Source organism: Balaenoptera acutorostrata, unplaced genomic scaffold (assembly GCF_949987535.1).
Source record: "Balaenoptera acutorostrata unplaced genomic scaffold, mBalAcu1.1 scaffold_814, whole genome shotgun sequence".
Classification (NCBI taxonomy): domain Eukaryota; kingdom Metazoa; phylum Chordata; class Mammalia; order Artiodactyla; family Balaenopteridae; genus Balaenoptera; species Balaenoptera acutorostrata.
In genome coordinates this window covers 56,412-72,397 of record NW_026646129.1, presented here as the reverse complement: position 1 = coordinate 72,397, position 15,986 = coordinate 56,412, and the positions used below count along the sequence as shown (strand labels likewise).

General features: G+C 39.5%; 1 protein-coding gene across 1 annotated transcript in view; it reads right to left on the bottom strand.

Annotated features, from left to right (window-relative positions):
- LOC130706843 (homeobox protein cut-like 1) overlaps window positions 1-11,810 on the bottom strand; it is a 55,427-nt gene extending 43,617 nt beyond the window's left edge. Inside the window, exons 1-2 of the mRNA XM_057539508.1 lie at window positions 11,789-11,810; window positions 1,309-1,916 (exon numbers count right to left, since the gene is read on the bottom strand). Of these exons, the coding sequence (XP_057395491.1) occupies window positions 1,309-1,916; window positions 11,789-11,810 (630 nt within the window). The remainder of the gene's footprint in view (window positions 1-1,308; window positions 1,917-11,788) is intronic.
- Window positions 11,811-15,986: the final 4,176 nt, after the last annotated feature.

The window sequence follows — 15,986 nt, the reverse complement described above, 5'->3', positions numbered from 1 at the left end:
TGGTAAGCTATCTGTACTAGTCGAACAAACATTACAATAAATAAAATTTTAAATGGTGATGTGTCTATCACTTAAAAACATCTTGCACATGATCAGTACTACATCTACCACACTATGGGAAACACTGATCTAGTTTTATCTTTTATTTTTATGGGTGAGAAAGTTGAACTTCCTGGTGACTCTCAAAAGTCTGTGCACATCAGAACCTCCTGGAGGGTTTGTGTTAAAATAGAGAGTGCTGGGCTCTTCCCCAAGAGCGTAGGTCTGGGGGAAGGTCTGAGAATTTACGTTTCTAACAAATATCTAAGTGGTACTAATGCTGCTGGCCCAGGGACCGCCCTTCAAAAACCACTGACCAAAACCTACTAACCCCAAATTAGTCAGACCAGAATTTAAACTAGAACCCAATCTTCTCTTAGATGCTCTTATAATTATATGCTCTAGCACACATGTTTAATGTTGCTGAATTTTATTCACCTTTCACTTAATTTTACTCTTTTCAATAAAGGTGATTATTAAATGCTAAAGATCAGGTTTATACATTTTTAAGACTTCAGAGTTGTTATAAAATAGTGATTAATAAAAATTTAAGGAAAAGAACATTACAATCACCTTTGAGGACCCTGAATCCCTTTTCTTGGTCACATACCCTCCGTTAGTCCTTTGAGATAAACATTATCTTCAAGTTTGTGTCTTATCATTCACTTGCTTTTCTTGTTAATTTTCTCATAGCTGTATCTCTAAATAACATATTGTTTAGGTTGTATGTTCTGAGCTTTATACTATATCTTTTTATGCTATTTGCTTTTTTATTCAATATGATGTTTTTGAGATGTAGCCCTCGGTTTTTATCAGTAATTCATTGCTTTCATGGCGGGACACTATTTCATCTACAAGAAAACAGCACTAAAATTGTTGACTTTTTTTTTCATTTTGAAAAAATCAGAGGTAAAAAAGAAGTTGCAAAAATAGTACAGAGAAGTCCTATGTATGCTTCATCCAGTTTCCTCCAATGGTTACATCTTACCTAACTATATTACAGTATCAAAACCAGCAAACTGGTTTTGGGACAATGCTTGTGTATAGTTTCATGCCATTTTATTATATATGCAACTCTCAATTTTTAAGTTCTTTTTTTTTTTTTTTTTCTCGCGGGCCGCACAGGCCGCGAGACCAAGGGCCGCGGGGACCGGGCCGGCGCGCCGCCCCCGCCCCGCCTCAGGCCGCCCGCGCTTGGGCCACCGCCCGGCGACGCGAGGCCAGTCCCACCCCGCCCCCACCCCCGCCTCCGGCCCGGGGGTCGCTCACCTTCCGCGTTGCCCCAGACCACCATGCCCGGGCACAGCCGCCGCCTCCGGCCTCGCTGGCCCCGCCGCCGCCGCCGCCACACGGTGCCCTCGCCTGGGGCGGGGAGAAGGGCCGGGAAAAGAATCGCACCGCCGCGCCGCGGTCCACGCTCGCCCCACGCTCCCAGCGGCCAACCTGAGCGCGCCCAATGGCTGCTCTGTCCCGCCCCCTCCGACGGGCGCGCGCGCCGCGGCTCCGCCCCGCCCCTCCCCATGCGGCGGCCGGCGCGCTCCCAGGCTCCTCCCCGCCCTTCCCGACCCGCGGCGGTTCCGGCCCCGGCTCGCACTCCGCCCCGCGCTGCGCAAGCGCCCGCCTCGCGCCTAGCCTCGGGCGACCCTGAACCACCTGCGCGGCGCCCCTCCCAGGCCCGCCCGCGGAGGTCAGCCCCTCCGCTGCACGTGACCGTCTTGCTCGTGGGGGCGGAGAGGAGCGCGGCGCCTGCCCGCCTTCCGCATCCCGAGACCTGCGCGCCTCCCGCTGGGGTTGATGCGCTGTTCTCCTCTCTGCGAGTCCCCGCCCCGCGCTGCACTCCCCAGTCCGGGAGGACACTAGTTCAGGGACTGACCATGCTTAATCAAGATCATTCTATTGATATTAATGAATATCTGAGTTACTTCCTTTATTCCCCCCCCCCCCGCCAATTAAAGACAATGCTCCTACCTATTAGAAAAATGAAAATCCAAACACTGACAGCCCCAAATACTTGCAAGAATGTGAAGTAATAGGAATGCTCATTCATTGCTGGTGGGAATGCAAAATAGTACAGCCATTCTGGAAGAGAGTTTGGCAGTGTCTTACAAAACTAAACATACTCTTACTATACGATCCAGCAATCGGACTCCTTGGTATTTACACAAAGGAGTTGAAAAATTGTGTCCACATAAAAAACCTGGACACAGATGTTTCATAGCAGCTTTATTCATAATTGCCAAAACTTGGAAGCCACCAAGATGCCCTTCGGTAGATGAATGGGTAAACAAACTGGTGCATCCAGATAATGGAATATTATTCAGCACTAAAAAGAAATAAGCCATCAACCCATGAAAAGATATGCAAGAACTTTAAATGCTTATTACTAAGTGAAAGAAGCCAATCTGAAAGGCTACATACTCTTTGATTCCAACTAAGTGATACCATAATGGTGGATAATGTCATTAGTCAAAACCCAGAGAACATACAACACCAAGCGTGAATCCTAATGTAAACTATGGACTTTGGGTGCTAATGAAGTGTAAATGTAGATTCATCAATTGTAACAAATATACTTCTCTGCTGAGTAGTTGATAATGGTGGAGGCTATACATATGTGGGAACAGGGGTACGTGGGAAATCCCTGTACCTTTCACTCAATGTTGTTGTGAACATAAAACTGCTCTAAAAAAATAAAGTCTACAAACTTTAAGCTATAAGATGAATAAGTTCTGAGGTTCTAATGTATAGCATGGTGACTAGTTGATAACACTGCAATGTATAACTATAATTTGCTAAGAGAACTTAAAGGTTGACCCCAAAACATATACATATATATTTATATATTCCTCTTTACCATAAATGTACGGCTGTGCGCCTGGCTTCTCTAACCTCTTCCAATCATCTATTTTTATTTCTGCTCAGTACCATGCTGTCTTAATTGGTAGAGTTTTAGAATAGCGAGTCTTAATATCTAGTAGGTCAAAAATCCCCAATTCACTCTTCCATTTGCTGCTAAGAATCAGCTCGCATGTTCTATGTGGGGGAGGGAGGTGAAGGAAATTCATTTTAGCTTCATAAAACCTCTAAAACAATTTGGGGAGAATCACATCTTCTGTAGATTGAAATTTTCTATTGAAATAAGATTTATTTCTCCATTCCTTTAGTTGTTCTTAAGTGTCTTTGTTCTATAATTTTCTCCATATAGTTGTTGCCTATTCTTGCTAGAGTTATTCCTAGGTACTTTATAATTGTGATAATATTATAAATGGTATCTCATTGCCTTTTCTAAATAGTTGTAGCAGAGTACAGAAATGCAATTGATTTTGTATATTGATTTTGTTTGCAGTATACTTGCTAACCACTTTTATTCATTCGAATACTTCATCTGTAGATTCTTTTGGTTTTTCCACAGGGACAAGATATCCTCAATGACTAGTGATAGCAGTTTCTTCTTCTCCAATGCTAAGAATTCTTCTTTTTCTTCCTGTGTAAGACTTCCTATATAATGCTGCAAAGAAGGATTATCTTATCTTGTTGGTGAAAGGCGTCTTATCTTGTTTCCAATATTAAAAAAGAATGTTTTCAGTGTTTCACCATTAAATATCACATCTGCTGAATATTTATACCTTCTAATGATAGTCTGTTCATTTTGTATCATGAATAGATACTGAATGTTATGGAATGCATTTTCTACATCTCCTGAGATTAAATTTTTTTAAAATCAAGAATTCATTGGGGGAAAGATGGATTGAGAGTTTGGGGTTAGCAGACGCAAACTATTATATATAGGATGGATAAACAACAAGGTCCTACTATACAGCACAGGGAACTAAATTCAATATCCTGTGATAAACCATAATGGAAAAGTATGAGAAAGAATGCATATATATGTAACTGAGTCTCTTTGCTGTACAGCAGAAATTAACATTGTAAATCAACTGTACTTCAATAAAAAACTTACTCTGCACCCATAATGTGTCACAGTGTTCTAGACAGTAGAGGTAAAGCAGTGACCAAACAGATGAAAACACTGGCCCTCAGGGAGTTCACCTTGTATTAAAGGAGAACAAACACACTGAATAAATAAAATGCATAGTTTGTTACATATTGATCAACACAAAAGGCAAAAATGAAGTAGAGAGGGGAACAGGTAGTGTGGGGAAGGAGGTCTGCAACTTCAAATGCAGTGGTAGGAATGGGTGTCATTGACAAAATGACATCTGGCAAGAGCCTGCAAGCAGAAACAAGAGCATAGCTTGTATGCAGTACGCACTGCAAGGCAATATGAAGTTCTGTTACAAATTCTGTGAAGGAAAAGTGAATTTCTGAGTAGGTTCACTGGAAAATATAAATGTTAACATACTATTTTAGTTGCTAATTCCCTATCACAAGCAATGAAGCTTAAAAATCTTACATCAAAAAAAAAAAAAAACCTTACATCAACTATTAAGTAAATTTAAAAAACAGCTGAAACCATTATAACCACCAGTAGTACCAAAGTAGCATTCTTATTAAAAGTATGAAAATAACCATTTCAATATAGAGTACAGAAAGATAACAAAAATTATTCTGTTGTTCAAAGTAAATTATTATAAAATTTCAACTTGGGTCACAGAAGCCTATCAAAAAAATAAGTATGGGAAAAGCATAAATGGAAAAAAGAAATATTCACAAGTACAAGGCCTAAAACACATTGTAAGTACTCCCCATAAGTTATCTGACCCAATCCAGGGCTAACACTCTAAAGAAACATGAAAACAAAAAGACAATCACTCAGAGACCAGATGACAGAAAGAGGAAAGGAATCGTTTCAAAGATGTGTTACAGAAAGTTCAAGTACAAAATTTTCAAATGAATATTGAGAATGCAAAAGGAAAAAAGACCCAGCAAGTCTAACTAGCAATGAAATAAATAAGCAAAGACAAAAAGAGAAGTGCATCTAAACACACAAAGACTGACCAAAAGAGAATAAGGAAACTCCTAAACCAAAAGGTCACAGAGGTGTCCTATCCAACATTAGCTCATGGGATGATGATAGGTGTTTATGCGGGGGGGGGTGGTGGTGGGGGTGGGTGGGGTGGGGACGACGGGGTGAATAGGTCAAAGTTAATCTATTAGATTCTTTATGCAGTACATCTCAGAATCTTTCAAAATGCCACTGTGAATTATGAAACACTAACCTACTTTGGGGGTAGGGTATGGGGGGCACAGAGTAAGTACGCATAAGAATGTAGTCTTTCCCATGCCAGCTCACCACGGAACCCTTTATTTTGCCCCAAAACAAAAGTCTGTGAGAAAAATGTTGTCCTAAAGGATGGTAAGACAGATGAAATTCATAAATCGCTTTGTAAAGGAATGCTAAAAAAAAAAAAAAAAAAAAAATTTAAGGAGTTTCTGGTTGTTGTTTTTTTCTTTTATTATTGGTAGAAAGCCAGCCAAGAATCAGTTGGACTTACAAACATGAGTACATGGATGAATAAAAGATAGAAAAGAGAATAAATCAAAATTCTGATATATTTTACTGAAGGGGATATTTGGATACAAATGTTGTTATGAAGCAGTCCAACTATGCTAAAGTAAAGAAAGAAAAATGCAAGGGTTGTACTCGTCCTAACTGACAAAAGTGAAATAAATCACCAGGATGGAATGGTATCCAACCAGAGTTCTGGATGCTCTTGAGGACGACTATGAATTTGTAGGCAAAGTTAGATAGAATCATCCAAATAGCCCCAAGTTTGGCTCCTACAAAGGCCCTGGAGAAGACCCAATAAAATAAGATTCATTGTGGATTTGTTGGAAGTATAGGGTAGGTTGAGGGAATTTTTAATTAAGAATAGACTCAGACACTGAAGTAAAAATAACCTAATAGAAGAAACACCGTAAAGTTATACAATCTATAGATATCTGTATTAATTCTATATCTATAGGTAGATTCTGTATCTATAAAGAGAAATAGATATAAAACACCTGAAATTTTTTGAAGTGGTAAATAAACTGAGGCAGGAAATAATGTTTATTTAGACTTTCGACACATCTTAGACAACATTCTTCAACAAAGGCTTAAAATATTAAATCACTATCAAAAGAAATATTCTGCCCCAGATAGGAAAGTGGCTTGGTGGCAGAAAACAAAAGGAAGAAATAAGCAAAATTTCAAATATAGTTTATCTCGGGTTATTAGTGAAAACTAGTCTCATTTGTATAATATTGAAAAATGGAGCACATGGCAAATGTTCAGGTTTAGAAATGAGCAGTGAAATGCCAAGCGCCAGAGATAACCGACGGAGAGTTATTTATTTATTTAGTACAGTCCTGGCAATGACAAGGGTCATAGCCAGTATGATCCACGACATTCAAGGAAGCTCTCCACGTGCCAAACACCACCTGAGTTACTGTATGTGCATTACTTTGTTTAGTCTTCACAACTTCCTACAGAAGTAATTGCCATTTTATTCCATGAGTTTACAAGCTAGACAGTAAAGGCTCAGAGAGGAAAGTCACTTCCCCAAAGATCACTAAGGTAAGTAGGTGGCAGGAATAGTAGCTACTAAATGATAGAGCTAAAATTTGAAACCTGGCAACTGACCCCAGAATCCTTACCTACTTTGGGGGTAGGGTATGGGGGGGCACAGAGTAAGTATGCATAAGAATGTAGTCTTTCCCATGCCAGCTCACCACGGAACCCTTTATTTTGCCCAAAAACAAAGCACTGCGAGAAAAATGCTGTCCTAAAGGGTGGTAAGTCAGATGAAATTCATAAATCACTTTGAAACGTTAAAGGAATGCTAAAAAAAAAAAAAAAAAAAAAAAAAATTAACTACTGCACCAATGGTTCTCAAACTTGAGCATGCATCAGAATCACCTGGAAGGTGTGTCAAAGACAGACTGCTGGGCCCCATCCCTTCCAGTTTCTGACGAAGCAGATTTTGTGGGTTCCGAATTTCTATTTCTAACAAACTGATGTTTCTGCTCAAGGGCTCACACTTGGAGAAATATGGTCCTAAGCCACAGGTGGTGAAACAAAGAAAGCAAGAGATCACCATAAGAATGGTCTCGGGAAAAGGAGAAAACCTAGGTGAAGAAAGCTGGCGTGGAATTAAGGAAAGGAGGGATGAATCATCCAGTAAATGGGGTCAAGCTAAAATCACATGGAAATTTTCCTGGGCCTTTTGCTCCCTGGGTGGGCAAAGAGTCTTCCTGGGACTTCAAACAGCCTAAAACTATTCAACCCAGCTTCGGGCTATACATCAGCTATACATATACATATATCCCCATATCTCCTCCCTCTTGCTAGCTCATGATTTAGGACCCACGCACAGGAGAATTCAGGCTGCATTAATATAAAAATATGACTTGCAGCCCTGGAGATGTGGCTTCAGAGGAAATGATGACTTAATGCTTGTGATCTGTAAGAATGTTGGTGTCTTGGGTCAAATAACCTATGCATTTTCTCAAGGGAGGTAGGTTTGGGGAAAAAAGGCAATAATTAAACTGAACATACCAACAAGGAAAAAATAATTTAACTGTTATGATGACTCATTTAGTTGGCAGCTTCAGGTAATGAGGTGCTCTGGATTAATTTTCCTGAGAGCAGAAACATATCCCTTTAAATGATGAAGCATGTTATCTTCATCAATCTTTGAAGAAAATATTTCCAAGGTACATTTTATATTCTCTTTTGTCAGTAGTATTCTTGACGATTTTTAGGACTAGAGACATAGTTTTGTTTTTTTTTTTAAAGAACTATTTGATCTTTGAAAATCATGTTACATCGTTGGTCCCCAGTGTTTTCATCTACAGTATGTGAACTTTGGGTTAGATGATCATCAAGGTTCCTTCCATCTCTAATATTCTCTAAGTAAAGGGCTCTTGTGCACAATAAAATGTAAAACATAAGAATCATCGAGGGGGCTTGTTAAAAATGCAGATTCTTAGGTATCATTGTTGGAGGTTCTGATTCAGTTGGTTTGAGTGAGGCAAGAGAACCTGTATCATAAATGGGTGCATACCCATGGCCATTTTGATGACCTCATTTTGAGAAACTGATTTCTCTTTCCAGCCTCAGATAACAGATGTCATAACCATTTTTGGCCACCAGGGTACCGTTGCTGCCCTGCCCTCAGTGGTGTGAAGTTGTAAGGGGCTGACCAGACCCAGAGGCCTGTGCTTTGATAGTTTGCTTCTGATCCCATCCTCAGTATTAACTGTCACTTAGTTAATGTAGCTGCTGAGGAAAACCAGATAATCGAGCTGCAAATTAGGTGCCCTGCATTTGTACCTATGCGTCATTAAGTTTTCATCTCAGGCTGGGTAGGGGCGAGGGGAGGACTTCCATTTTCTCCTGTAGTCTAAAGTGCATAAATGAGCCACGGCTATCTTAGACCCTGTTTGGAGGTCTCTTACTCTTCGTTCGTGTTCTTTGTCATCCTAAGAGTCAAGTTTCTGGAAGGGCGACATCAGGAGAAGTGGCAGATTTCTGTGTAAATATGTTAACATTTCATAGTGAGGTTTGGGGTCAGGGCTGTCCCTGACTTCTCTTTTAAATTTCTTTATTTTTTAAACAGTTTTATTGATGTATAATTCACATGCCATACAATTGACTCTTTTGAAGTATATGCAATTCAGTGGTTTTTAGTAAAATCTGTGAATTTGTAGAGTTGTATGCACCTATCATGTAATCTAATTTTTGAACATTTCCATCACCCTCCAAAAGAAACCTTGTGCCTGTTTGGAATCACTCTCATTCCCACCCCCAGACCCATTCAACCGATAATTTACTTCTTACCTCTATAGATTTGCCTTTTGTAGACATTTCATATAAATGGGATCATACAGTATGTGGTCTCTTGTGTCTAGCTTCTTTTATTTAGCGTAATGTTTTTGAGGTTATGCAGTAGCATGTATCATATTGCCAAAGAATATTCTATAGTATGGATATACTACATTTTATTTATCCATCCACCAATTAATGGACATTTGGTTTGTTTCCACGTTTTCGCCGCTCTGGCTGATGTGTGCATGTAGTTTTAATTTCACTTGGGTGGTTACCTAGGGGTAATTACCTGGGTCATATGATGAATCAGTGTTTCAAAGTAGCAGTTTCGAATGTGACAATTCCACCAGCAAAGCATGAGGGTTCCAGTTTCTCCATATCCTTGCCAACACGTGTTATTATTGGATACAAGTCCTTGATTGGATATATGATTTTCAAATATTTTTTCCTAGTTCATGGCACGTCTTTACTTTTGTAATGGTGTCTTTTGAAATGCATTATTTTTTATCTGAATGAAGCCCAGCTTATTTTTTTCTTTTATCAATATACTTTTTGGTGTCATAGCTAAGAAATCTTCGCCTGACCCAACATCAGTGTCTTGATGCTTACCTAAAATCTTGTAGGCTTTGTTCAATAGGAAGTGACCAGTGACACCTACTATTGAGTGCCTTGTTTAAACAGATGAAAGATGAATATGCACGTTGTGGCCTGAACCTACTCTACTGAAAGCTTGCCGACAGTTTTCCGAAGGTCGTGAAGGTGCCGCAGCCAGACTGGACTCCTCCATCACCATGCCATGGCCTTCTGAGCATCTCTTCCTCATCTTAGTGCCTGCCAGCAGCAGAGGAAGGAGAACATAGGTCTTTCACGTACCTTTTTGTACTATGAGGTAGCACTGTGCCCTCCTTACTTTTTCAGAGCCTTAGGTAGAGGACCCTACCCTGAGGTGCCACAGCTGGAGGAACACAGCCCTTCTCTTTCTATAGGTTTTAGAGTGAGATATCGGGACAGTAGCTCACTCTCAGGCAACAAAAAACCAAACAAAAAACCACCCACTACCTTAGGGTTTTGTCCTAAGAATATGCTGGTTGCAGCCTCTGTAGGTAGACGCCAGGCGTCCCTGAGAGCTTCTGATAGACTTGATACTTCTTCCCAATCCTGTTGTGTCTCTCCTGCTTTCCTAAATTACTAAGTAGTTTGTGTCCACTTTCAGTTCTGGATTTTTCCCACTGCGTTTAGACTGGGAGAAACGTTATCAAATCCCAGCTTCATGAATGCCTGATTATCGCTTGTAACTTTTGTCTCTTGAGCCTAGAAGGCATCTCTTGTGTATAAATGACACTGGACGTTAATATGCACCCTAAACTTGAACACAGTGCACATCTAGTAACAGCTTGTATAAAACGTGTTACTCCCCGAAGTAGTCCTAACACCTTATAATTGAAAAAGTGAGTTATAATTGACCAAATGCTTTCACAAATAGGATCCCTTTTGATCCTCACATCTCTGTGGGGAATTACTGCTCCTTTTTTTAAAAAAATTAATTAATTTTATATTTATTTATTTTTGGCTGCGTTGGGTCGTTGCTGCGCGTGGGCTTTCTCTAGTTGAGGCGGGCGGGGGCTACTCTTCTTGCGGTGCGCGGGCTTCTCATTGCGCTGGCTTCTCTTGTTGCAGAGCACGGGCTCTAGGCGCGCGGGCTTCCGTCGTTGTGGCACACAGGCTCAGTAGTTGTGGCGCATGGGCTCAGTGGCTCCGCGGCATGTGGGATCTTCCCGGACCAGGGCTCGAACCCGTGTCTCCTGCATTGGCAGGCGATTCCTAACCACTGTGCCACCAGGGAAGTCCCTACTGCTCCTTTTCTACGTATGAAGAAAATGTCTGGACTTCCCTGGTGGCATAGTGGTTAGGAATCGCCTGCCAATGCAGGAGACACGGGTTCGAGCCCTGGTCCGGGAAGATCCCACATGCCGCGGAGCCACTGAGCCCATGCGCCACAACTACTGAGCCTGCGCTCTAGAGCCCGCGAGCCACAACTACTGAGCCCACGTGCCTACGTGCCTAGAGCCTGTGCTCTGCAACAAGAGAAGCCACTGCAATGAGAAGCCCGTGCACCGCAACGAGGAGTAGCCCCCGCCCGCCGCAACTAGAGAAAGCCCACGTGCAGCAACGATGACCCAACGCAGCCAAAAATAAAATATAAACAAAGAAACAAAAAAAGACTTGTCAGAAGTCATTTATCCCCAAATATAGGAGTTCTAACACCAAATTTGATGCCTTGCATGTAGCATCATGCTTCCTCTCCAAAGTAATAAAACTGAATTTTTGTAATTTTAAGAATATTAGACATGCCATGTTATATTAGACCTATGGTTAATCTATAAGCAGTCATTTACATTTGGAATGAGATCTGTAGACAGCGATATATATTCACTTTTTAGGACTTATTTCCTTCTCAAGCTTCTATTTCTTGCTACAAAGTAAAACGTTTTGTTTCCTGTTAAAGGAGTTCTAGGCATTGTCAGTGGGTAAGGTTTGTGGTGGTAGCCAGAGTACAGAGATCCTGAACGTGGGGACATCCTTTTGCCATTAAATTTATACTGTGCCCGAAGCTGGGTTGAATAGTTTTAGGCTGTTTGAGGTCCCAGGAAGACTCTTTGCCCACCCAGGGAGCAAAAGGCCCAGGAAAATTTCCATGTGATTTTAGCTTGACCCCATTTACTGGATGATTCATCCCTCCTTTCCTTAATTCCACGCCAGCTTTCTTCACCTAGGTTTTCTCCTTTTCCCGAGACCATTCTTATGGTGATCTCTTGCTTTCTTTGTTTCACCACCTGTGGCTTAGGACCATATTTCTCCAAGTGTGAGCCCTTGAGCAGAAACATCAGTTTGTTAGAAATAGAAATTCGGAACCCACAAAATCTGCTTCGTCAGAAACTGGAAGGGATGGGGCCCAGCAGTCTGTCTTTGACACACCTTCCAGGTGATTCTGATGCATGCTCAAGTTTGAGAACCATTGGTGCAGTAGTTAATTTTTTTTTTTTTTTTTTTTTTTTTTAGCATTCCTTTAACGTTTCAAAGTGATTTATGAATTTCATCTGACTTACCACCCTTTAGGACAGCATTTTTCTCGCAGTGCTTTGTTTTTGGGCAAAATAAAGGGTTCCGTGGTGAGCTGGCATGGGAAAGACTACATTCTTATGCATACTTACTCTGTGCCCCCCCATACCCTACCCCCAAAGTAGGTAAGGATTCTGGGGTCAGTTGCCAGGTTTCAAATTTTAGCTCTATCATTTAGTAGCTACTATTCCTGCCACCTACTTACCTTAGTGATCTTTGGGGAAGTGACTTTCCTCTCTGAGCCTTTACTGTCTAGCTTGTAAACTCATGGAATAAAATGGCAATTACTTCTGTAGGAAGTTGTGAAGACTAAACAAAGTAATGCACATACAGTAACTCAGGTGGTGTTTGGCACGTGGAGAGCTTCCTTGAATGTCGTGGATCATACTGGCTATGACCCTTGTCATTGCCAGGACTGTACTAAATAAATAAATAACTCTCCGTCGGTTATCTCTGGCGCTTGGCATTTCACTGCTCATTTCTAAACCTGAACATTTGCCATGTGCTCCATTTTTCAATATTATACAAATGAGACTAGTTTTCACTAATAACCCGAGATAAACTATATTTGAAATTTTGCTTATTTCTTCCTTTTGTTTTCTGCCACCAAGCCACTTTCCTATCTGGGGCAGAATATTTCTTTTGATAGTGATTTAATATTTTAAGCCTTTGTTGAAGAATGTTGTCTAAGATGTGTCGAAAGTCTAAATAAACATTATTTCCTGCCTCAGTTTATTTACCACTTCAAAAAATTTCAGGTGTTTTATATCTATTTCTCTTTATAGATACAGAATCTACCTATAGATATAGAATTAATACAGATATCTATAGATTGTATAACTTTACGGTGTTTCTTCTATTAGGTTATTTTTACTTCAGTGTCTGAGTCTATTCTTAATTAAAAATTCCCTCAACCTACCCTATACTTCCAACAAATCCACAATGAATCTTATTTTATTGGGTCTTCTCCAGGGCCTTTGTAGGAGCCAAACTTGGGGCTATTTGGATGATTCTATCTAACTTTGCCTACAAATTCATAGTCGTCCTCAAGAGCATCCAGAACTCTGGTTGGATACCATTCCATCCTGGTGATTTATTTCACTTTTGTCAGTTAGGACGAGTACAACCCTTGCATTTTTCTTTCTTTACTTTAGCATAGTTGGACTGCTTCATAACAACATTTGTATCCAAATATCCCCTTCAGTAAAATATATCAGAATTTTGATTTATTCTCTTTTCTATCTTTTATTCATCCATGTACTCATGTTTGTAAGTCCAACTGATTCTTGGCTGGCTTTCTACCAATAATAAAAGAAAAAAACAACAACCAGAAACTCCTTAAATTTTTTTTTTTTTTTTTTTTTTAGCATTCCTTTACAAAGCGATTTATGAATTTCATCTGTCTTACCATCCTTTAGGACAACATTTTTCTCACAGACTTTTGTTTTTGGGCAAAATAAAGGGTTCCGTGGTGAGCTGGCATGGGAAAGACTACATTCTTATGCGTACTTAACTCTGTGCCCCCCATACCCTACCCCCAAAGTAGGTTAGTGATTCATAATTCACAGTGGCATTTTGAAAGATTCTGAGATGTACTGCATAAAGAATCTAATAGATTAACTTTGACCTATTCACCCCGTCGTCCCCACCCCCCACCCCCCACCCCCACCCCGCATAAACACCTATCATCATCCCATGAGCTAATGTTGGATAGGACACCTCTGTGACCTTTTGGTTTAGGAGTTTCCTTATTCTCTTTTGGTCAGTCTTTGTGTGTTTAGATGTACTTCTCTTTTTGTCTTTGCTTATTTATTTCATTGCTAGTTAGACTTGCTGGGTCTTTTTTCCTTTTGCATTCTCAATATTCATTTGAAAATTTTGTACTTGAACTTTCTGTAACACATCTTTGAAACGATTCCTTTCCTCTTTCTGTCATCTGGTCTCTGAGTGATTGTCTTTTTGTTTTCATGTTTCTTTAGAGTGTTAGCCCTGGATTGGGTCAGATAACTTATGGGGAGTACTTACAATGAGTTTTAGGCCTTGTACTTGTGAATATTTCTTTTTTCCATTTATGCTTTTCCCATACTTATTTTTTTGATAGGCTTCTGTGACCCAAGTTGAAATTTTATAATAATTTACTTTGAACAACAGAATAATTTTTGTTATCTTTCTGTACTCTATATTGAAATGGTTATTTTCATACTTTTAATAAGAATGCTACTTTGGTACTACTGGTGGTTATAATGGTTTCAGCTGTTTTTTAAATTTACTTAATAGTTGATGTAAGGTTTTTTTTTTTTTTGATGTAAGATTTTTAAGCTTCATTGCTTGTGATAGGGAATTAGCAACTAAAATAGTATGTTAACATTTATATTTTCCAGTGAACCTACTCAGAAATTCACTTTTCCTTCACAGAATTTGTAACAGAACTTCATATTGCCTTGCAGTGCGTACTGCATACAAGCTATGCTCTTGTTTCTGCTTGCAGGCTCTTGCCAGATGTCATTTTGTCAATGACACCCATTCCTACCACTGCATTTGAAGTTGCAGACCTCCTTCCCCACACTACCTGTTCCCCTCTCTACTTCATTTTTGCCTTTTGTGTTGATCAATATGTAACAAACTATGCATTTTATTTATTCAGTGTGTTTGTTCTCCTTTAATACAAGGTGAACTCCCTGAGGGCCAGTGTTTTCATCTGTTTGGTCACTGCTTTACCTCTACTGTCTAGAACACTGTGACACATTATGGGTGCAGAGTAAGTTTTTTATTGAAGTACAGTTGATTTACAATGTTAATTTCTGCTGTACAGCAAAGAGACTCAGTTACATATATATGCATTCTTTCTCATACTTTTCCATTATGGTTTATCACAGGATATTGAATTTAGTTCCCTGTGCTGTATAGTAGGACCTTGTTGTTTATCCATCCTATATATAATAGTTTGCGTCTGCTAACCCCAAACTCTCAATCCATCTTTCCCCCAATGAATTCTTGATTTAAAAAAAATTTAATCTCAGGAGATGTAGAAAATGCATTCCATAACATTCAGTATCTATTCATGATACAAAATGAACAGACTATCATTAGAAGGTATAAATATTCAGCAGATGTGATATTTAATGGTGAAACACTGAAAACATTCTTTTTTAATATTGGAAACAAGATAAGACGCCTTTCACCAACAAGATAAGATAATCCTTCTTTGCAGCATTATATAGGAAGTCTTACACAGGAAGAAAAAGAAGAATTCTTAGCATTGGAGAAGAAGAAACTGCTATCACTAGTCATTGAGGATATCTTGTCCCTGTGGAAAAACCAAAAGAATCTACAGATGAAGTATTCGAATGAATAAAAGTGGTTAGCAAGTATACTGCAAACAAAATCAATATACAAAATCAATTGCATTTCTGTACTCTGCTACAACTATTTAGAAAAGGCAATGAGATACCATTTATAATATTATCACAATTATAAAGTACCTAGGAATAACTCTAGCAAGAATAGGCAACAACTATATGGAGAAAATTATAGAACAAAGACACTTAAGAACAACTAAAGGAATGGAGAAATAAATCTTATTTCAATAGAAAATTTCAATCTACAGAAGATGTGATTCTCCCCAAATTGTTTTAGAGGTTTTATGAAGCTAAAATGAATTTCCTTCACCTCCCTCCCCCACATAGAACATGCGAGCTGATTCTTAGCAGCAAATGGAAGAGTGAATTGGGGATTTTTGACCTACTAGATATTAAGACTCGCTATTCTAAAACTCTACCAATTAAGACAGCATGGTACTGAGCAGAAATAAAAATAGATGATTGGAAGAGGTTAGAGAAGCCAGGCGCACAGCCGTACATTTATGGTAAAGAGGAATATATAAATATATATGTATATGTTTTGGGGTCAACCTTTAAGTTCTCTTAGCAAATTATAGTTATACATTGCAGTGTTATCAACTAGTCACCATGCTATACATTAGAACCTCAGAACTTATTCATCTTATAGCTTAAAGTTTGTAGACTTTATTTTTTTAGAGCAGTTTTATGTTCAC